The sequence below is a fragment of the Zonotrichia albicollis genome, chromosome 3 (genome assembly GCF_047830755.1).
Source record: "Zonotrichia albicollis isolate bZonAlb1 chromosome 3, bZonAlb1.hap1, whole genome shotgun sequence".
Classification (NCBI taxonomy): Eukaryota; Metazoa; Chordata; class Aves; order Passeriformes; family Passerellidae; genus Zonotrichia; species Zonotrichia albicollis.
The window spans coordinates 70,013,864-70,037,652 of NC_133821.1; the positions used below are offsets into that span (position 1 = coordinate 70,013,864).

Genomic DNA, 23,789 nt, shown 5'->3' on the forward strand with positions numbered 1-23,789 from the left:
TCCACGCTAGACTGCAGCCAGCTGAGCACTGGAAGTGTCTCTTTCAGCTCTAACTATTCTGTGGCATTAATTTAATGCTTTCTGACAGATGGCGTAGGGTGGAGGCATGGGGAGGGTGGTCCCTGCCTGACCCCAGAACGCCTTAACTCTGTGCTGAAAGTCTGCACCATAATTGTGTCCCAGATGTGGCTCTGGTGTAGGCAGGCTCTCCTGCTAACGTGAGATAGCTGTTCAGTTGTTGGTGCTAAAATCCTGCTCCACCCTGCAGTCAGGGACTTCAACATCTACCCCAGCCCAGAGGCATGTTTCCAGCTCTTGTTCTAGCTCAGCACACCTCTGGGTTTTGTGCGAGAGCCAGTGTTAGGCAGCAAACGTCTGGTGGTTTTCTTTCAGAATATTTATAGGAAAATAAAGCCATATTACTGACAGGTTTTTTCTGGAATACATATTTTTTTTTTTTTCTGAAAAAGACCTAACTTTATAAAGCCAAATATTTTAAGTATGTGCTCTGCTGAAGAAAATCTAAAACCCTAAGGGTGATGTTTGGATATATATTTGATAATTTCACAATTACACTTTTAAAAACTGAGAAAAAATCTTGATGAATTCTAACAAGAAGAAATCATGTCGCTCTTTGAAAAATTTTTCCAAGTCAGATAATTTTTAATATATATGCTTAGTACACATTTTCAAAAGTACAAAGACCAAAGTAATCAGTAAGCATGTAATAGTTCTTCCTGATGAGGAGTACAGTACAGGAAGCAGAGACCCTATGACTTGGTCTTTAGCGAAAATTTTCAAGTGAACTCAGCCAGTACTCAGTTTCACAGCCATCACCTTTTGCTCTGAGTTAATCAGAGACATGGCAAGTTCATATAAATGAATTAAACAACCACAGACTGGAAATTCTCCTAGATGTAGCAGTGCTAGCATAAAAATCAAATTTTTACTCTCCATGTTGAGACCAAAGAATTACATTTTCTTCCCTGTGTCACCACTGTCTACCTACATGAGGTGTTGTGTAAGGCCTTATTCAGAATCATTTACATGGCAATATATCATACCATCATGTCTTTAAAATGTAAGATTGATTTGGAATTACCTGTTTGAGCCAGAAAAAAAAAATCATTAATTTCTCTGACATTTTAGTGTAGTAACGTTGCTGCAAGCAGATCAGAAACCTGCTGCTATTTCCATATATAAAAATAAAGTCAGGTTTTTGTTTTCTGACATTTGGTGGGCTGTATTTTCTAAATAGGGACACTAAGGTGAGACTATGGATATATTTGAATAGCTTTCATCATTTGCACAAGCAGGCATAAAGACAAATCATGTTTATTACCATCAAAGAAATCAGAGCAAATAAAAAGGTAGGAAAACAGGAATAAGCAAGAAAGACTTTCAGATTTCTGGAGATGTTTCTAACTTGTAGGAAATTTAACTTCTTGGACCACTTGAACTGTTTGCATTTTCCTCCTGTTTAATTCTTCACACATTAGTATCTTGACCCTGCTTATCATCAGCTTGAGATGCAAAGCACTGTTATATTAAAATTTTGGCTTCTTTTCTAAGGAAAAAACCCCCTAAACATATGACAATGTTCAGACTGTGCATTAGATAAAGTGATAATAGGAAACAAAGAAGAGAGGAAGAAAAATTGAGGATGAGAAGATATAAACATTTTCTTCATTCATGTGATGTCAGCCTGTTGAAATGAGAGGTGAACAGCATACATATCATCTGGCTTAACAGTAGAAAAACTAGATTTATTTTTTATTTTGTATTTTTTGAAAGTCAGCATTTTCACAAGTCCTAAGAGATTCAGGACCATGAAGGGAGCTCTCTAAAACCTCTCAGCCTGCCTGATGAGTACAAACCAATCACTATGACCATAACCCATACTTTTGGTTGCAGAAGACAGTACCTTCACTTACATTTGAATGTGATATATTTTAAATACCTCCTTCCTTGGCAGCCCTGATGTGAAGTACTGGTGGTTTATAGTGCATCTATTATTTTTTACCTCTGTTAGTGGCAGTGTGGTTCATGTATGTCAGTTGCTCAGTTTGAAAGACTTTTTGGCCAAGCTTTCAAGAAGGGTGGAGAAAAAGAAGCAAAAAGCAAACGATCATGAATAATAAATCAGGATCTTCTTTCTGCAGGTTTCATGAAAAACAGGAGAGGCTGTGCCTTGTTGCATGCACTTACATTTTTGCAATCCCAAACGCTTTGGGCAATTTGATGTAGAGTGGATATAGGGCTTTTGTTCTCCATGCCTCTGGCAGTTAGGAAATGTCAAGCAGAAAATGCAGTTTGCCTGCAGGGGAAGAAGTCACTGAGGTGCCCAGTGGTGCAGCATCTCTGCAGGCTTATTCACAACACGGCAAAGAGATGAACCCTGACAGCTGGGTCTTCCCTGCGTGTCAGCAACAGTGAAAACTCCACAGATGGTCCTCAAAGAATGAGGTAAAATGGGGAAGATAGGTAGTTATATGCATATTCCATTTTAGTATGTATATTCCATTTTTAGTCACCTTTCAGTTTCTTTCTTTACTTCTTTGGCTAGCAAGAGATTGGTAGGAATTGGCAAGGACAGAGGAAGGAAATACATTTCAAAGTCACAGGTTTCTTCATAATTAATGAAAATGAAAGGTGGATTTCCATTTTCACTACATCCCATCTAAATTACTCAATTATTGCTTATCTTGTTGCTGGGCTCCAAGTGTCATTTTAGAGTCCCCTTGTAGTAAGAGAGCAAACAAGGCTGTGTATAATATTGATGTGTCCAAATAAAAATTAGCTGTTGACTTACATCTACAGAGTTTACTGAATATTATGTACCATGCCTGTTTTTATCAATTTTTGTGTGTGTATTTCACTCCTGAAGTGGCCCTAGTGTGCCACTTTGAATAATTTTCTTTCCAGAAGTATTCTGAAAGTCGCACAAATTTACAAAACAGTCCTGGTGACTCTTCAGGGCTGGTCCTCTATCATTGTGACTAGAGACCAGGAGAAGTAGAGCTCTGAAAATCGTGTTATCATTCATTGAGGCTATGAGTACTCTGGTAAACAAGCCACTTTGATCTCGAGACTTAATTATAGGTACCTACTTTAGCAACTAATTTTACATCTAGGACTACTTATGTGCACTTCTGAATGCATTAATGATTTCCTGAATTTGGCCCCTTGTTTGAGAAACTCAGTTGTTGTTCGTCATTACTTGTAAGGCTGGCCAGAAAACAATATTTTATTTATTTGAGAAAAAAAAGAGGTTTAGAAATTTCTTTTTGGCTTGGAACAAAGTAATCTGTACAGATGTACTTTGTGGAAAGTCAGAGAGGAAGTATGAGGCAACCTAAATAACTAATCTATTCTATAAGCTAAAATGACCAATAGCTGAGTAAATAGGGCAAAACTCAGCTGGGATGTAGAATGGCATATTTAAACCCCTGCTCCAGTTAAACACTACAGTAGAATATGGAATGGTATTTTTTAATTTTCTTTTCTGCTGAAGTTATCCTAGTATGTAAATACAGTTAGTTATTTTTCAGATCAGAGAAGTGTCTAAGGGCTCTGGCCCTCTACCTTCTCTTGTTTCATTTAGCAGTAATGCTGTGAGCCTTAAGGAGGAGCCCATTAAAATACTTCCATGCATTTTGGAACAATGAGGGATTACTGAAATTTTCCTAAAATTTTTTAAAATAGAATTTTGACCTCTCTAATAATTTATTTCTTTCTTATTTATATGCTATTTAAAAGGGGAAAAAGAAATTTCTCTTTAACCAGATTGTAGTAAAAATATGTGAAAAGCATACCTTCACTGCTGGTCTTCATTATTTATTTCTGCATCTGAAGAATGTAAGTTTTCCTACAAGATGCATTGGAAAGATGTGTAAGGATTTGTTCTAGTTTTTTATTTTCTTTTCTTCACTACAGAAAGCTGAACAAAGCTGCTTTTTGAAGTGCTGTAATTGTTTAGGTAACTGACACTAAAAACCAATGACAGGATGTGAGTTTCTAATTTTGGTGATGTCCCATTGTTTTGAGGGGAAGCTGGTTTTGAAGTAGTGATTGTAAGCACAGCAGGTGCTGGGATCTTGTAGCAGCAGGCAGAGCTATCACATGTTGGGACAAAAGTTCCCTTTTTTTTCTTGGTAGATAGAGGGATAATATTCCCACAACCATTTCTTGAATAACATATACAGTATGCAGAACTTCAAAAATCTAGAGATACCTTCTGGTATTTAATGTATTAGCTGCCATGTCATGACTGTGTTTGGGTCTGCAGTACTTGGATAAATATGCAGGTGTGTGATGGAAAGAAGGAAGAAGCAACATCAAGCTGGAATGGATTTCTGAATCTTTGTCATTCAGTCTGATATATTGGGGAATACATTCTTATTTCATGGAAAAATTGACTCATCTTCTTCAAAAATACCTTCCACAGTGCAGTAATTCACAAGGGTGGTAATGCTAACTGAGCAGGGATTACTGAGAACACTACAGATGATCCCTTATGGAGTATTTCAGCTTCCCTCCAGAACAAAACTTTGGTGCATCTGAATCAATTGACATCCTTCCACTGATTTCTAAGTGCAGTGAAGGGGGTTGTGCTCTTCTTGGGTGGACATGCAGGTGCTCAGCAGCATCTGACCTCTCCAAGAGCCCAACTCCAATGAATTTTGCAGATTCATGTCAGCAAGGGTGGCACACAGGCTCTGGCTGCTTGCTCCTGCCCTTCCTCTTTTGTAATTAATGGTGGTTTGAACAAAATGCAGAGAGAGAAATCGTGTTGACAATATTTTAATAATGTAATAAACTGCTCCTGCTTACCCTGTTCCTGTCCTCCAGTAGCGCATGGATGTGCCTGCAAAATGAAATGGATGCAAATTTAGGATGCATATATATTCTTTTCCTGTTTTAAGTAACCTTCTCTTTCCTAATACTGAAATGCAATACTGCATGGCACCCTGCATCTTAAGAGTTGCATTGTCAAAGCTTTACTTTCCTTGTGAAAATATTAATCTTTATCTTATTGAATTTGAAGGTAGATATGATAGAATGGGATGAAATCTTTGAAAGGAAAAGCAAGGGAAAAACTCACTTTCATTTTAATACTGTTCTTTATATGCTGATATTTTGTGGAATATGGTCATTCTGAAATGCAAAATAATTATTTTCAGAAGTATTCATCTTTGCCCCAGGGACATCATCTCTGACAGAGATGATTTAACACCACCCATCCAAACAGGGAGTGAACACTTACATGGAAATTAAATAATTTTAGCCTATGCAGAAATTCTGTGGTGTAATTATACTGGGGGCACTGGAGCACCCCTGAGAGCCCTCCAGCTCATCCCTGCCATAAACAGGCTGGAGCACCCAACCTCTCAAGAATGACTTCATGTTAATAAAGTCTTTACAACTGAGAGGATTCAAAAAAAATAATTCTAATTTCTTGTAAATGTCAAAAAAATTTCAAAGTCCATTTTGAGCTGCTGAGGAATGTGGGGTATACCTCTAGGCTCACCCTTGATATACAGAATTTATGGGCAGCTGTAATTTGAAATAGTACAAAAGAGGCAGAAACAGGGATGAAAACCTCTGAGTAGTTCAGACACCAAGCTGGTTCAGCAGAACACATTTTCAACTGGTTTATATCCCCCCTCCTGCTGGAATGTGGCTAAACAAGACTGGGCAGGGAGAAAAAAGTGACAGTGCAAGACTAGGATGGGAGAAGAGAGAACAGGTAAGATTGTAACAGAGGTTTTGTCCAGATGCTGAATGTTTTTCCTGACCCGCATTGATGCTCTTGGGCAAAATGAAAATTTTGGAAACTTCACTCCTTGAGTTTGTAGAGTGCTGGGCTTACATCTCAAGCTAAGTACAATCTAACATTGAGTCTTCTCTTTCAAAATGAAAGTACCATAGAATTTTTAGTCCTGTCTTCATACCTGCATTGAAATAGTCACATGGAGATATGATTTCTTTTTTTTTCTTCTTTTAATTTTGCCATTGACAGGTTAAGCCATTGATCCAGAAAGGCCACGAGAACCTGGTGCACCACATCCTCCTGTACCAGTGCAGCAGCAATTTGAATGACAGTGTTCTGGACTATGGGCATGAGTGTTACCACCCCAACATGCCAGACTCTTTTCTTACATGTGAGACAGTAATTTTTGCCTGGGCCATTGGAGGAGAGGTAGGATGAATGTCTGTCTAGCATGGTTCATCAGTGGGGCTTTTTGAGGGTGTGTATCAGGAAATGTCTTCCTAGTATATTAGTGATTACTTAATCTGTCTGTTCTTAATGGCATAGGATCACAGTCCCTAAATGCCTCAGCAGTAAGTCCTCAACCTCCTCTTGGCCTTTCAAGTATGCAGTGCAGTGGTCATCCTGAGTGACAACCCAAAAGTAATGAAAATAGTGGAGAGGGAGTTGATGCCTTAGGGGAGGAAGATAGCTTTGGAGCATGGAAATCTCTTGCTGTATCAGCTTGTCCCATCTGACATGGAAATACAGTGCCTCCAGCAATGACCAGTATCTGCTACCTGTGGATAATGACAGAAAGAAAAGCAGTGTCTGTAGGTGGCTTCATAAAAGACACACAGGCACAACTCTCCAAATGAAGTTATACATTAATTTAATTAATTTTGTGTCTCACCAGGACCTGGTTTCAGTGTTGCCCCATTCAGGCATATTGTTCTGAAGTTTCTTACCTGTCCAAAGAAACATTTCAGTGTAGGAGAGGTCCTGTGTCAGTGCAGGGCCAGCATAAGGACCACTTTACATATGGCAGTGGGGCATATCTACAGAAAACAGAGGCTGTGATGCCATTCTCACCCCAGGCTGTGTTTGCAGCTAATTTCATGTTAATTTAGGCTGCATTGAAGTTAGTGCTTTCAGCTGACATAACACAACATGACTACCAAAAGCATCCCAACTCTTTACACCCTTGATTCACTGTGTGCCCAAATGATGATTTGGGCAGAGAGAGGGACTGGGGTGATGAAACTTTCTGGAACCTTCGTTGGCCAGCCCGCAGTCCAAAACCATCTGCAAGTGCTGCAGTGTGAGCAAGGAAGAGTTGTTACATGGACCCATAAAAAGAAGTTTAATCCACTAGGAGCATTATCCCTGGTGTATGCTTTGTGCATTTTTGCCATCAGCTATGCTCTGACCTAGTATTTGTACTTTTAACTGTCTTAATCTAAGTGAAATTAAAAACTCATATAAATAAGTTATCATTTGACAAGCCCTGTGGAGGTTTTTGCAAGGATGATGCTGTTGTTGAATCTGTAGAGAGGAATCTGACAGATCTGGGTTACATTCAGGTTTGCCCAAGTACCCATTTCACTAACTTTAGATTTAGCTTACCCCTATGTAGAATGAAGGTGATAAAAATTTTTACTATAAACTGCAATTAATCCATTAATGTCCATCAAGCATCAGAAAGTTGGAATTTCAAATTGCACATTTCAGAAAGTTAGAATGTCAAATTGCGTATTAAAACATTAGCTATAGCTATAAACTATAAAGTGGTGCAGATTAATTCCAATTAAAGTGAATTTGGTAAATTAGTTCACTTAGGAGATACTGGTATTTTGGGTTCAATCAGGAGTGAGCTTTTGAAGTAAATCTCCCAGTTATCCCCACTTACAAAGCTTTGTTTATCATCATGAGTGGTTTGAGAATTTGCACAGGCCTCTCTGGGATGAAGTTAAAATAAATGTGCAGGGGTGAACCCAGCACCTTTAGCAATAAATGGAACCTGACCAGAACTTGTCCAGAGGAGCATCGTTTGGGGGCAGTGGGTCCAGCACAAGCTGTTACACCATGCAGAGCTACTTCTTTATTGGCTTGCTAGTGGAAACATAGCCATAAAAATCACCTTTATTGTTCAAATAATTTTACTTAGAATACAGTTGTTTGTGCACAAAAAACAAGTTCATACATACAACCTCAGTATTCCCTGGAAATTACTGCTTTCAGAAGCTGGGAACATTTGAAATGTTGATTCACTTCTTCATAAGGGTTTTATTGTCAGACTAAGTGCTTGATGATGCAATGTTTGTAAGTTTAAAATGGAATTTTCCTTTTCTGCTCAAACAATAAATACAGAATAAATAATCATAAGATCACAGGCTAATGCAGGTTGGAAAGGACCTCAGGAAGTCTCTAATCCAGCCTCCTACTCAAAGCAGGGTCAGAGGTGAAATTAGACTAGTTTGCCCAGAGCCTTGTCCTCTGGGAAGCATTAGATCTACTATTTTATATTGACATAGTTATTAAGTTTATTAACTACAAAATAGGTATATTTTATCACAATGCCATATTCAGAAAGCTGTAAAAGAAGTGATATTTGTAAATTTTATCATTAATATGATGATATCATTGGAAGAAGGAGTCAATGTACTTAAAAAGAGAAATTAACTCTTAACCATGGCAAAAAATACCTTAACTCTGTATTGATTTCCATGTGTATTGGTTTCCAGGGCTTCACCTACCCTCCTCATGTTGGCTTATCCATCGGCACAGCAGCTGACCCTCTGTTTGTCCTTATGGAGGTGCATTATGACAATCCATCAGAGACAGAAGGTTTGTAGCCCCACAGGCTTTAAAGCATGCCAGACTGGAAAATGTACTACACACAAGTGCTCATCCCTGCACTGCATGGCAAACAGAGCAAATAAAAAACTGAGGGTTATTTTCGCTCCTGATCAATAGCTCCTGGTTTACAGTGTTTTTCTCACTGCCCTTGAATTTTTTTTTTCTGCTGCATTTTTTTAGATATACATCTATCTGAACAGTGGACAGTTTCTGAAGCAGAAGTGTAGACTCAAGTGTCTTGACCATTCACCAGCAAAAAACAGCTTATCTTAAAATATAAGCTTTTAATTAGTAATAGTGTTTTAAAATTGTTCTTCCTGAATTTAATTTGTATTTAGAAGAAGTAAAAGGGAGAAACAAAAAATCCCAGGAAAATCAGGGGAGCTTTGAAGATGCCTCTGGGAAAGATACTTTTTTGTTCTGAAACAGAAGTTTATTAACTTACTGTACCCGAGAATATTGTGGTGGATGCTACATATGAACTGAGTAAAATCCAATGCAGGATAGTATACTGGCCTTTCTTTACACTCTCGTGAATAAAATAAAATTAAAATAAAATTTTAATTAAAATAAAATTAAAATAAAATCTGCTGTGTGGGCTATGACACTCTGCCTTACTGTCATTTCCCATCTTCATCTTTTAAATTTTTTTTTTTTTAATTTAATGACAGACTCTGTGCTTTCAGGACATGGGATACAATAAACTTAATTTGCATCCTTGATATTGTATGCTTTTTCATCAAATGTTGCATGAAAACCCAAGAAATCACATGCTGAAAAACTGTGTCCCTTTGGTTTGTCCCTTTGATTTGGTTGTGTCCCTAAATCCATCATTTTGTTTTAATTGACTGTTCGTGATAGTGTTGGTTTAGCTGAAGTGGCACATAACATACAAAAAACTGGGAAACTGATAATGTTTTGTTTCCTTTTAAGCAAAGGGAACAATTGTGCCTTGCCGGGACAGTCCCAAAAGACCTGGGAAAATTCAGACAGTGTAGGCAGAGCAGAGTGTTTGTAATCCAGGTGATAGTTTTCCTCCTTCCTGGCAAAATACACTGTGTAAGATTGTGCCAGGAGCGCAAGAGAGCAGACCTGGGTGCTCCATCTGCTTCACGTGGGGACAAATGAGTTCTCCTGACACAGCAGCAAACGTGCCACTGGGTCACCTTCCTTTGTGTGTTTTGGCACCTGCATTTTCCCAGTTTGGTGAAAGGCTGCACTGTTTGCCTCACTTTGTGACCTGGGGTAATGTTTTCCTAAGTGACTCAGATTAGTAGTGGCTTTTGGCTCCCAGTTAGGAGGAGCTGAAACATTTTCTAGTTTAATATGGATGAGTTTCACTGTTTCTGGTTTAGTAGTCCTTAACATTCACTTCTCATTTGAAAGGTGGCCTCTTTTGAGATTGTTTATCAGAAACTGTGACATACCAGAGTTTTGCCATACAGCTGAGTGTCTGACATTTAGACATTAACAATGTCTAACAATTTCTGAAGCAGAAATACCAAAAGGAAAAAGTCAAGTTGATGAGGTGATGCAAATTTCTCCAGGAAGGGAGTGAGTAGGGGTTCCCAAATGCTAAAGTTGGGATGTTGTGGGACACAATGTATCACCTTAAATGTGATTTGTATGTTGCAGAAGGTCTCAAGGCTGATTACCATTCTTAATTGGCTATGCACAGTACATATCCTTTTTTCCTTAATATTTATATGCACTACTCCATCTTAGGTATTTTAGTGACTGTGTAACAATCCCTGCTCTGTACCTTTGCCATTTGCTTATCTTAAAATAGACTGCTGATATCATATTGATGTAAAATTTGGCTTCAGGCACTGCTATGTCTGCTTTGTTTTTCAGAAGACTAATATAGGTCATTAGGAAGCATCTTACCTTCTCTGAGATATTCAATATGTTTTTTGCATTTTTCATTTCCAAAATTGAAATTGTGTCAGTTATTATTCAAAAATACAAAGAGATTAATAGATGAGCTAACAGAATTTAGTTCCTGTGCACAAACAGATTAATAATTTTTTGTGTATATCTTTACAAATAAAAATTACTAAAAGAAGACAAGTATTCTAAGCATTTAGATGAATAAGGCAACATAAATTATTATTGGATGCACAAACAAACACATATGGCTAAACATATGTGGGTGAACAAAGTAGATTTGTATTATTTTGACTCTTAAAAACACAGCCTCCAAACAGCAGGCTTTGGTTCTTTAAACCAATTTCTGAAGTCAAGATAAGTTCTTGAGTCAGAGCAACATTAACATACTCTGTAATTCTCTTGTCTACTTCACTCAAAGTGGGGGTATTGTCTGCAAGTCTGGGATTTAGTAAGGCAATTTTCATGTTTAATTGATGCTCTCTTAATTGGAGAGATTGTAAAAGGGATGTATTTTTCATCTCGGGTAGTCTGTAATGTAACAGGCAATCCAAAGCAAAGGGAAAAATATAATTAATGGTAGGACCCAAGATGAAGAAATAGATAAAATTCTCAACTAGAAGACAACATGTGGCTTGAAAATTTTGAAGAGAAAAAACCACTTTCTGCATATGGTTTCACTCATTTCCATAATATTGAGATTGATTTATTGATTTTCATGTAGAAAACTTATGATATAGCATGAAAAACATGAAACAATATGGTTTGGGTTTTGTTCTCCTTTGAAAACCTGATTTTTAGCCATGGCTAAGTGTGTTTTTTTGTTGCAGGCTTGATAGATAACTCTGGTTTGAGGCTAATTTATACTCCAGTTTTAAGGAAATACGATGCTGGAGTTATTGAAGCTGGTCTTTGGGTCAGCCTTTTCCACAATATCCCACCAGGCATGCCTGAATTTGTGTCAGAGGGTCACTGCACACTGGAATGTCTGGAAGAGGTATGTCCCTTGCCTGAATCCACTGGTTTTCATTCATGGAAATAATTGGAAGAGTCACTTGAACTTCTTGCAAAATTTGATAGTTACAGTTAAAAGACATGAGCAAAGGCATCTGGTGGTACATGTTGTCCTCCAAAATGTTGTCTTTTTGAATGGATACTTGGCATGCTCACTACTCAGGCTGCTTTATTTATTTGAGTAATAATGAATGACACAGGGGTTGCAATGTTTTTATTTTGTGTTCAATATGTAAGCATACACTGCTTTCCGTGGCAAAGCTATTAATAACTTTGGTATTAATAGCTTTCTGGATATAGCTAGCTCAGAAAAAAAGTTTAGACTAATTCAGATGTGGGCATGTGCAAAAGGCTTCTAATGATGAAATGAAAGCCTGAAAGGTGTTCTTACACCAGCCACAGAAACTGAAGACCTAAACAGGTTTTGCATTTATTAAGTTCTTGGTTTCATTAAGATAACTTAAATATCTCTGCAGGCAATGGAAGCACTGTCTAAAATCTATGGTGACTGTATAATGGGAGATTCTCATATACTTTGTCTTCCATAGGGAAAGGTTGAATTAATAACATGGTTTACAATGAAGGCTAAATTAGATACAAAATTTAGTTTTGTTTTTGGTGGTGTTAAATGTTGTGTACTTTCCTGGCATTTTCAGCCTTATAACTCTTGAGTTATCCATTATCATGAGGCTTCTGACCCTAGGGCTGTTCTTGAAAGGTATTGTGATGACAGATTATTTCTACCTTGAGCTCTGAAAAATAATTATAGCTGAGCATACTCAACATAAAGTTTAGATCAGTAGATGTCAGCCAGAATGGGAGTGATGCCAGATTTGTGTCAATTTGGAAAAGTTAATTTGCAAATATTTTTGACCTGGAAAAAAACTTTTAGATTTAAACTTATGCTATTTCCCTACCAGTTCACTTAAAGATGGAAAGTAGAGGATGTTACAACTACAGCCTCTCAATTTGAAGTGCGTCTCTTGGCGTCATTCATGACTGCAGAGAAATTCATTTTCACAATAAACATCCACATTCATTAGTGTTGGCCCTTAGCACCAAAATAATGTGCAGGTTTTAGTACTATTCCTTTGAAAGTCTTAAAACTATTGAGAATTATTTGCAGTCCAGTTGATTTTCATTTTAACAAATGGGTGTGTTAGGAGTAAAAACATGTTTTGGTTATAAAAAATAATCACAGAAAAAACCCTAGTCTTTTTTGTACATAAACCCCGAATTTCACTTAATGTCTTGGCTTTGCTTCAGACTGCATTTTTCAGTAAACTGAGTGAATTCAAAATGCATTAATCAATGTATTTTCACTGTTTGTAGATGGAGTTGCATTACATTACTTTTCATTTGGGAACAGTGATGATGTTGGTTTCTCTTGGCCAGGCTCTGGGTGCTGAGAGACCTGCTGGGATTCAAGTGTTTGCAGTGCTTCTCCATGCTCACCTTGCTGGCAGAGCTATCAGGATGCGCCACTTCCACAATGGCGAGGAGCAGAAGCTGCTTGCTTATGACGACGAGTTTGACTTCAACTTCCAGGAGTTTCAGTACCTGAATGAAGAAAGAACCATCTTGCCAGTATGACACTCTTAGTTCTTTTCCTGAAAGTGTTTAAGAGATCATGTGCCTATAATTTTCTCACCTTTAGAATTAAATTTGCCACACAATTTCTTAGCCTAGCATCATAGAATTCTTGGATGTTCTGTTACGTTTTCCACTTATCGCAGAGTCACTCATGCATTAAAGTTTCAGTGTCTCAGGAGTGTCCACATGAGTCGCCACAGAACTGGCTTGGTTCACCAAATCAAGCTATTCCTTGGATATGTTTGATATCCATAATAATTGAACTTTACTATCACAAATGTTTGAACAAAGCAGATTAGAAAATCCCTTGTTTTGGGCTGTACCATCTTCACTCATCCAGAAAGATGAATAATGGAAATGCCTCCGTATGGCTTTACAGAGCTGTGGGACCAAGTAGCATATCTTCAGTATTTGCACACAGCAAGTATCCAGCCTTACAAACATGTTTAAAAATCAGCCAAGTCTTCTGTTTGTTTCACACTTTTTCTTGTTGGGAGCAAAACTTCATGCCCATGTTCCACCTGATGTTTCACTAGTAAACAAAACCCTTTGAAAGAAGAAATCATACAAATCTATCTACTGTATTCCTGAAAATAATGCAATAGAACTTGTAGAAATATTCCAACTACAGTTATATTATAAACCAGTAACTATGCCATAGGTATTGCATGAAAGGAGTCTGCATTTTTAGTGTGTCACTCATTTAAAAATTATTCACTCTTCTTTTGTTCCACCTAGTATCCATAATTAAGTTTTGGCATGATGACAGAAATTTTAGTGCTGCAAAGATCTCCTTGGTGCTCCAGATCTGGCCAGGAGAGTAGCTTGTCCTGGTGCATGAGAAAAAGCATGTTTTTAAATTGTCAGTTGCAAAGCGTCAAAAAATTGAATTTATTTACAATTGGAATCATTAAGGGAGATGGGTCTGAAAAGAACATTGAAATGACTGAACTTCAAGTATGATCAGGAGCCCCATGGTTTAAACTTCAGGGGCTTCTCTTTAAGCCCCTTTCTCTCTTATGTCTCTTCTCCCACACTGTGAGGCTTTGATATTTGTACTTTAAAGACAAGAAGGTAAAATGCTAACTTTATAGTTTAATTTCTACAGCAAAACCTGGATGTTCAAGTGCAGAATTTACTCTTTGAAGTCAAATTGCTCGTAGTTTAGGGGCTTCAAAGACAAAGTACCTCCTTCAGGAAAGAAGGTTGAAGGGTTTAGGAAGAGGGCTGGCAGAAGATGACAGGTTTGCAGAGAAAGCCTGTAACATTTTTAGGAAAATTCATGCAATTATATCAGAAGGCCTCTTAAAATTCAAGAACATAAGGGAATAGACAACAGAAAAACTATAAAGAGCATTTGATAGTAACAGCAAAACGACAAAAAAACCCAGCTCAAGTAGAAGATGGAATTCTTTCTCTGAAGAGAACCATTTTTTATGCCCTTCATTTTCATCTTATGCAAAACTACCAGTGCAACTTTACCTACATCATCTGGTGTAACTCAGAGAACAATTTCATCAATTAACTAATAGTATGATTTTTCACGTAAATTCTTGTTATTCTCTCTTTCTATAAGCTCTCCCAAGAGTGTAACCTTCTTTCAGTTTGTGGAGTCCATGTTATTTTTTTTCCTCACATAGTAGCACTCTCTTCTCCATTTGGAAGCAGCAGATCTAGTCTAAGAGAAGGAACAATTTTAGTGAATGTTATCCAGTCTGTAAGATACAAGAGCCAGAGACCTCATTGATAGGAACAGAATATTCCCACTGGAAGCAGTGACACTGTGCCAGCTCAAGCTACTTCAGAAACCTCTGTCTCCATTTGGCTGACATGAGGCGGATGCTCCTTCTTCCAGCAGTCTGGAGTACAGATTGTCCCAGCCTTGATCTAGAGAAACAGCCTGTAGGAAAGGAGAAATTCTCAGCCTTTGAAGGGTGATCTGGTTTTTTTTAGGGAAGTATAATGGTTGATAAGCAAAGATAATGATACAAAAAACATCCACTTGATTATCACGGTGATTTTCAAATTTGTACTTGATTAGGTACAGGGAGTGAAACTATTACCAAACTGTAGATCAGTTTGTCAAGACACCAAAAAGTTAATTGTATGTGCTTGAGAAGGTAAGTATTCAGCCTTTCCCATACATATCTGTCAATGTAGTAAAGTCTTTGCCTGCCACTCCTCTACTCCCAGGCTTGGCAGAGATATAGTTGTTTTTGTGATGTGGAAAGCCTTCTTTTCCTCATTTGCCAAATATTTCTATTGAAGTTGGCAGTGTAAATTAGCCTGGGTAAAGTAGCACTGGATGAGTTTTGCAGCAAGTATCATTTGTTTACATTGTCTACTATATAATTTTCCAGAAAATTGGATGGTAACTGTGTACCTTCATTGCTATTTTAAAAGAAATCCAGACAACACTCTTATTAAGACGCTGTTTAAATCCATGGGGGAATCCCTGAGGATCTGGATAATATGAATATTAAGCGCCAAGGCCTTAACATATGGCAATTACCTAATCCTTCACTCTTTCAAAAAGTCATATCCACTGCTCTGATATTTATTACTTAAGTGCTTGCTGTCATCTGTGGTTACCTGAAACTGGTGTTGATAAAGTTCAGAACTGTGAACTTCCTAAATTTTGTATTTCAGGGGGATAATTTAGTCACAGAATGCCACTACAGTACTGTGGACCGAATTCGTATGACATGGGTAAGCAATATTTTGGTGGATCAAAATAAGTACACAGATGAAACTGGGGACTAAAATCTTTTTCACAGAACACTGTTTTAAAAAAGTGAATTTACTTACTAATTCCTGTGTGCACATAACTATTTATTGTCTTTCCTTTCATAAATTCTTAGTTTTTAAGGTCATCTGAGCTATTGTGATCTTAGTCTGATCTTTTGCTTAAGGCATTCATATGCATAGTTTGTAAAAATAAGCACGTCAGCTCATAAAAGATCCTTAGAAGTCAAATTTTTCTGGTATAAGGAGTGCTTTCTTCACAACATGTATTAACATGCAAATTCTGCATACTGTAATGAATTATTTTTATGAACTTGTTACACATTTTTCCCTGGAGTTGTAATTGCCAGTTCTTTTGCATTGATTTTTAGATAAGCTGTGATCAGGAAGTTTTCCAACTATTTAGTTTTGTGCCTAATACAGAATCCAGGCAGAACGAAGGTCTCCTTGGGTTGGGAAGAGGTGTTGGGAACCCACTCCTCCCTACTGAGGGTGTCTAGCTCTGGTTTGGCACAGTCCAGAAGCAGCTGGATAGGTTAACAGAGGCACTGGCCTTTGCAATGCAGTCACTGGGTTTTGGAGGTGAAGTAAATTTGGTTACTCGGACATGGGCTGGACTGTGCCAGTTGTCTAGGAACGCACAGAGTGATGCCAAACCCACTTTGTCTATGGGAGGGATACAGCTGCCTGTGCCAGGATCTGATGCTGCTTCCTGGGGAGTGGCTGGATCCAGACCTCTGGGAAGTGAGACCTGAGGGCTGTCTGTTTTGCAGGGAAAAGCTGTTCCTGGCATCCAGAGAGAAAAGGGATACTTCTCCCTGAGTAATGGATTGCATGTAGGCGCATGCAGTAGTTATTTAATGAAAAGCAAAAGAGCAAGAATGAAGGCTTTTGAGTTTTTGTCCTGTTTTCCTGTATGGTGACCACACTAACTCTTGGCTCATGTGTTTGTTTTCTCCATTCCTATTCCTGTGGTTCCATGAGACTTGTGGAACTGTTCCCACCCAGGATATAGAAACATGCAGTTTATAATCTTGTCCATGTTTACCAAGATTAATTTTAAGATGGTTGTTTGCCCCATAGTTCTCAATGGAAGATTGCTTAAGAGTCTGTTTCTTCCGTTAGCTAGAAATATTATTCTAATAACTAATTTTATAATGCATGCTCATTTTTTCTTGAGTCAACATTATCTGTTAATAGAAATAATTATTTTCCTTCCTGCTTTTTACTGGCATATGTACTTACAACCAAAGTTCATAGGTTGTAAGGAATATGAATCTTCCATCCCAGCCTCTGTTTTAAAAGGCAAAGCTAAATTAATTTCTTATTAAGCATATTTCTTATTAATAATATTTCTTATTAAACATATTAATTGTCCTACAAGATTTTTTTCCTTATTTGTTCCACTTTTCTGAAACGTGGTAAATCTAAGTACCTCGGGGGCGAGTGAAAGCAAACCTGAACTTCTCAGATAGTACACTTCAATATAATATGAGCCTTATTTTATTCACAGGTGTTCTTTCTGATGTCTTTTAACTTAGAAGCTATTGCTTGACCTTCCAGAGTATTTTGTAATTAATTATGTAATAGTCTCTTGCTACTTGATAACCTTATGTATGAGATAAACTTGGCAAATTTGGCCTTCTGATACACCTTTCATTAGCATCTGAATGCTAATCAGTGGTTTAATCTGTGGGATTCCAGTGCTACCCTGATTAACGAAAAATCCCATTTTCAGGGTGGTCTGAGCACCAGGAATGAAATGTGCCTGTCATACCTGCTCTATTACCCGAGAATCAACCTCACCCGCTGTGCAAGTATTCCTGATATAATGGAACAGCTCCAGTTCATCGGTGTTAAGGAAATCTATCGACCAGTCAGGTACGTAAAATCTTTATGAATATGTGCAGCACCTCTCTTTCTGTCTGTGGGATTCTTGGATCATTTTCATACAACTTTTCTTTCTTTCTGGTAGAAAGAAAAGAAACATAGTCACTGTGCCACGTTTTTTGGTCAATATGCTGTGCTACCATTTTTCCTGTCAAATTATTTTGCATCTTTTTTTCTTCTGATAGAAAAGCAGTTTCTTCTTTTAAGGAAATAATACTGTTTACATTGTTTTGTTTTGGTTTTTTTTACCACATACATCTGTAAAGATGCTATATATCAATGTTTTAAATCTATCAATTTATTAAAACATGTCAATGTCTCCTATATAGAGAAGTAATCTTGAAAAAGAGTTTGTGAGCTGGTTATTGAATTTCCCTGGGTAGTTTTGATGACAGAAATTCCGAGGACAAAAATATGTTCCTTATAGTGCTTAAAATTAAAGCATCTCCACAGGAGGTTGTAAACAGTGAGAAGAGTCAAGAAAATTGGAATGTTCCCAAATGAATGAAGTGCAGAAAAATAATCAAACAATAAAAAGTTGAATGAACATTTTGTGGTGAAAGGTGAATTACATTTGTATTTTTAGTTGCACTAAACTACGGTAATAGTAAGATTTTAAGATCAAATGGATAGAATAATTGTGTGTCATTACAAATTTTAAAAGTTGTCTTTGCTTATACAGTTTATCTTAACAAACCATATAAAGCTATTATTGCAAAATAATTTGACATACAGGCTTAGTGGTCTTAGTTCTGAAATTTATGTTCAAGAAGAGTTTGAAGGAAGTCACAGTGCAATCAATGTCTACATAATTTTCCACACTATTTCCATTTACAACCTCTTTTAATGTAGGGAGAACAGAGTTTCTAAATTAGTCCTATCTAAAAGAGTCTTTCTGAGCTTAGAAAGAAAATACTCTAACAAATGTATGCTCTCTTGAGTGTTCATTCATGATAACTGTACTTAAGCAAAAAAATGCACATTTGGCCTGGGGAAATAAAGAAGTTCTGAATAGAGTAAGTATGCAGACTGTCTGCCACAAATGGAATAGTAATTAGAAGAGGAGATTATTAATGCCTTTAGTATTTATGACCTAATCCACAATTCTTGTTTCATTAAACTCTGTCTGCCTAAGGATATGTGACCTGATCCTCATCTCTCTTGTGTCAGTCTAACACTAGAATTGCTTCACTGACTCTTCCAAAGTCTCTTTTGACATACAAATACAAATTGGGAGTAGGATCAAAGCATTGTGGCTCCCTTTAAAACATTTTTCCTCTTTCTGGTAACACAACAATAGTTTATATCATGAGGAGCAGAGATAAAAGTGATTGGGCTATAATAGTGGCCTGAGTACCAAAATACTTGATTAAAATCACAGTCTGTATGCCTAGATGTTGTGGAGCAGAACTCTGGCATAGGCAGTTTCCCCAAAGCAAGTGGGAGACAACCTAGGAGAAGGTAACACAGATCTGTTTAAAGTATTCTGAAAAGATAACTCATGCTCCAATCACAGTATTAATTAGGTTACTCGATAAAAGTTTAGATACTTCTGTTCTTCCTCTAGCTGTATTGATTTTGTGTTTGTAAAAGTTTGATTCCTCTACCATGTTTTTTTCCGTTTTTCTCAGTAAAGTCAAACAGGGAGAAAGCAGAAACAATTGAAAAGGTTGTGGGTTTTGGTTTTTTGGTTATTTTTAGATTTCCCTATGTTACTTGTTTAGTGTTCTTTACTAAATGAAATCTCATTCCTTCCCTTTCCATATGGCTGGTGAGAAATGAGATTGTCCCCATTTGTTCATGGGAAGGATTCCCACACTTGGCCAGACAGATCTTCCAGAGCAGTGCAGCAGGTCTCTAAACCACCTCTGGCCAAGTGTGTCCTTGCAGCCAGCTTTCAGGAATATGCCAAAGGGAATGTCCACAACACCTGTTATTATCTAATGCCCACCATCGCAGAGCAACTCCTCAGTTCTGACCTGAGCTTGGCAGAACTGTCTGGAAGCAGCTTTCTAATGGCAAAGGTTCCTTGGCAACGTGGCCTGCCAAACCTAGGAGTGGGTGTGGCTTTCTTTTGTTTTTGTTTTCTTCAGAAGTTACAGCAGATCTGTTTTGTATTGCTTGTGCATTGAGTTTGTGGATCAGAGAAGAGCAATACAACTCTTGAAGTCTTTCATTTCTAAAAGCATCTGGTAGCAAGTACTAACCTGCTGACAGCCTTTCATAAGGTTGTCAAAATCAATGAAACTGCATCCATTTTCAGTAGAAGAGAACTTAGTTGAAAAGAGAACTTAGTGAGCTAGGCATAATATACACAGTTGTAGTGTGTTTATTTTTCTGAGTAAGTTCCCCAAAAGTTTTCCTCATTCATTTCAGCTTGATAGTTTTTATCTATTTCTTTAAATTAATCAATTGTTTTTCTTTAGGACTTGGCCTTTCATTATCAAGAGTCCTAAGCAATATAAAAACTTGTCTTTTATGGATGCAATGAACAAATTCAAATGGTCCAGATCAGAGGGTCTCTCCTATAATCAGCTTGTGCTTAAACTACCTGTGAACGTGAGATGTTCAAAAACAGATAATGCGGAATGGTCGGTAAGTCTGTGTGCTGAAAAGGAGGCAGCGATGGCATGAAACTAATCTGATTTACTGTGTTTCAATGCATGTGAATAACTATCTGATTATATGTCTTCAGGATGTTTACGCAGCTATATTTGATTTACATACAATAACAAATGATGAGAATGTTTTACCAGTGCTTTCACCTGAGTTCTAGAAGCATTTAAAACGAATAGAAAAGTTGGAGCTTTAATCAGCACTTGGGATCAGTAATAGGAAGATTGAGTATTTCAGTGAGGCTGGGACTGATCAGAGAGCAGCCATGTGTGTCCAGGTGAAGTGACCATGCCAGGAAGCTGTCCTAGCTTGGCTACCTCCATGGTCAGGGACCTATGTCAGGGTCTTGCAACAGATGATTTGAAATCCCTAAATCAGGTTTCCTCTCTGAGACACCTTCTAGGGGAAGCTTACTGACTGCATAATGAAACCTTAAGAATCTGCCTTCTTAACTTGGGCATCTAGACAACCTAAAGCTGTATGAATACTCTTGCAATAAGTCTTGCTTTTTTAGTGGTCCTAGAATTGTCTATAGTGTTGGGCCAGAAAAATAAAATTGGATAGTCTGTTCCCTTTGTGCAACTTCTTAAGATTTTATCTTCCATGGTTTTACTTGCCCTATTGTCTTGATGAAAAAACCTGTAAGAGAAAAAATAGTTCCCCAATAAATTATTATTTATTTTAAATATCTATTGGTATTTTACCAGAATACTGCTAAAAAAAGTTGTCATCTTTAATGTTGATGTTTGTTTAAAAAGAATGGCTAGTGCATGTCATATCATCTCTAAAAGGGATGCTTTAAAATATGTATTCCTCTTGAATTCCTTTACAGACTCCAAATTCTACGCTTTCACTTTTTTGAGATTTTCTGTTCAGAATGAGAGGTAGTCTCACTGTACCAGCTTATTTCCTATTGTGATTTCAGTCCAGTGTAGCAGAGCTGCTGTGAGATACTACTGATGAAGTAACTCCTATGAAAGGACTTCTGCCTCGTCCTCCTCACCCTAGAAGATAGCCCATGCTTCCTCATAGTGTGTCACACAGTCCTTTCAGGTGGTGAAGAAATTGCCCTTCCTACACAGCATTCTTGTGTTTTTCCAACATAGGTCAGACTGTTCTACCCACTGGACGACAAAGGAATGCTGTGTGCTATAAGTAATCAAAGAGGTTCTGTCCCATTGTAGACCTCCTGTGGAAAGTAGCTGTAGACAGAAAAAAAACAGTTGTAGAAAATTCTGTGACTTTTCACCAGTTTTGGTAAAACTTCTTGACCTTTACAGCTGCTGGCTAGTAGCAATTGCATAGCCACCCTTTCACTGATTATTTGTCAGAGGACAGGTCAAGATGATGAAAAGCACAGAAATTTTATCAAGTGGGGATAGACTGAGGTTTTTTTTAATGGTATACTTTCTGGAAAATACTGTTGCTCTTTATCTTACAGGATGAAGGAACAATACTTACAACTCAAAGAATGAGCTCACTGGAACTGGGAGTTCTTAGCTCTTCCTTAATCATAGTTTCCTTTTTCAAAATGACATGGGCATATTCTTCAAAGCTAGATTAGAACTCTTTCCTTTCTCTTCCCTTATTAGTGATATTGCACTTAAATGACCATCCTCATCAAAATCAGGGACAGATTGATCTGAATGGCCAAACAATCCCTCAGTTGTTACAAGACTGAAAAAAATTGAAGCAGAGGAACTGAGTTGAAAATACCTTCTTTTTTCTATAGAGTTGGTCTGTATTTCAGTTTTACTTTTGTGTTGTGTTTGCTAAGATTAAGTCAATATTCAGTTGGGGTTTCTTTCTAGGGTAGAGAATAATAGTAACATAGATGAAGTCCCCAAAGCAAGCATATGCTGTACAGGTGGGCATTCAAACTTTCAAAAATGTGCCCAGGAGCATACTTTCTGCAGAGCTTATTTTTTTTAACATGTAGGGAGTAAATTTAGGAAAAGCAAGCTGAGTTGTGTACACAAATGTCTCCAATTTCATGTCAAAACTATAGCAAACGTAGTTACGTCAAATCCCATAAAATTGCACTGAGTTTTATGGGAAGAATGAAAAATGCTCAGTATATAGCAATATGACACTGCTGTGTGTGACCTTGCTTGAGCAGGGACGTGGAACCCAATGACCTCCAGAGATCCTTTCCAACCACAACCATTCTGTGGTTCCGTGGAACAAAACCTGTGTACACAGTTTTAGCTGTTTTGTACGTGCAAGTGTGAGCCTTGCACTTAGAAATGAACACATTCAAATATCATCCTATGTCCCCACAGCAGAGTTGACACTGCCAGCTTTTGTTTTTATTTGACAGAAAGATGAAAACAGCAACCAAACCTGCCAAACTACCCCACAAAGCAAAATAAGGTTATTCAAATCAAGCAACCAAAGTCTATCCTTGCTTGACTGGAGAGGATGCCAGTGTGTACTGCTGCTCTCAAGCTGAGAATGTTGGATATGGCTGATCATTTGGCATGCAGTATATTCATACTTTTACTGAGCTTGATTGTTTCTACAGTGAGAGTCACAGCCCAAGTACAAAACTATCAATAGACTATCAGGCAAGCTGCCAATTATCTTGAGACCAAAAAGAGTTTTCTATTATGTGACAAAACTCTGATAATTTTATGCTATTTTAATTTCAGATCCAAGGCATGACAGCTTTACCTCCTGAAATAGAGCGACCATACAAGACAGAGCCAGTAATATGCAGTTCATCTTCCTGTTTAAGTTGCGGTTTATTCCTTACCCTGTTGTGTATTGTATACATCACAGCCAGTACCATAGGAAACACTGGGCCCTTTGTATAATAATTTTTATTCATCTGTGTTCTGTATGCCATGCAAGTTCTGATGTGTTTGCACTGTTGCTATTGTAGATTTATTTTTTTACTTATTAATGAACTAAATTTGTTGGATCAAAACAAAATGTGTACATCCTCTGGAAACTGTGGGGGTTTTGGTTTTCATTGTAAAATATGTATGAAATACAGTAGGTACACTGACACATTGCATATTGAAATATTTTCCTGTACCATTTTCTTATATTTTGTCCTGCCTCTTCCACATGGTGTGTTCAAAGTCATCTATGTATATGGGTAAAATTAATAAACTAAAAGCAACTTAGTTAACCACAATCAGCCTCGTCTGTGTTGTATTATTTTGCCTTGACTGTTGTTATCTGCAGGTAATGAAATCACTGCTCTATGGACAGGATTTGCAAACATAAATTTGGGCATGTCTGGCTGTCATGTGCCATAAAGCTATGGGAAGAAATCATTCTGTCTGGACATTTCTGGGAGCAGCACACTGCAAAACCATCTCAGCTCCTGAGATACGAGAACTAAGGGTGCTAAAGGGATGAAAAACACAGGCAGAACCCCAAATCTCCTCATCGTGAATCCTGTACAAATCTTTTGGCTTGGTTG

At 37.6% G+C, this 23,789-nt stretch overlaps 1 protein-coding gene across 1 annotated transcript in view; it reads left to right on the forward strand.

The window, feature by feature from the left end:
* Window positions 1-23,491, forward strand: part of MOXD1 (monooxygenase DBH like 1) — a 50,175-nt gene extending 26,684 nt beyond the window's left edge. Inside the window, exons 5-12 of the mRNA XM_074537801.1 lie at window positions 6,023-6,202; window positions 8,497-8,599; window positions 11,329-11,495; window positions 12,908-13,099; window positions 15,755-15,814; window positions 17,589-17,731; window positions 20,167-20,335; window positions 23,008-23,491. Of these exons, the coding sequence (XP_074393902.1) occupies window positions 6,023-6,202; window positions 8,497-8,599; window positions 11,329-11,495; window positions 12,908-13,099; window positions 15,755-15,814; window positions 17,589-17,731; window positions 20,167-20,335; window positions 23,008-23,172 (1,179 nt within the window). The 3' untranslated portion in view covers window positions 23,173-23,491. The remainder of the gene's footprint in view (window positions 1-6,022; window positions 6,203-8,496; window positions 8,600-11,328; window positions 11,496-12,907; window positions 13,100-15,754; window positions 15,815-17,588; window positions 17,732-20,166; window positions 20,336-23,007) is intronic.
* Window positions 23,492-23,789: the final 298 nt, after the last annotated feature.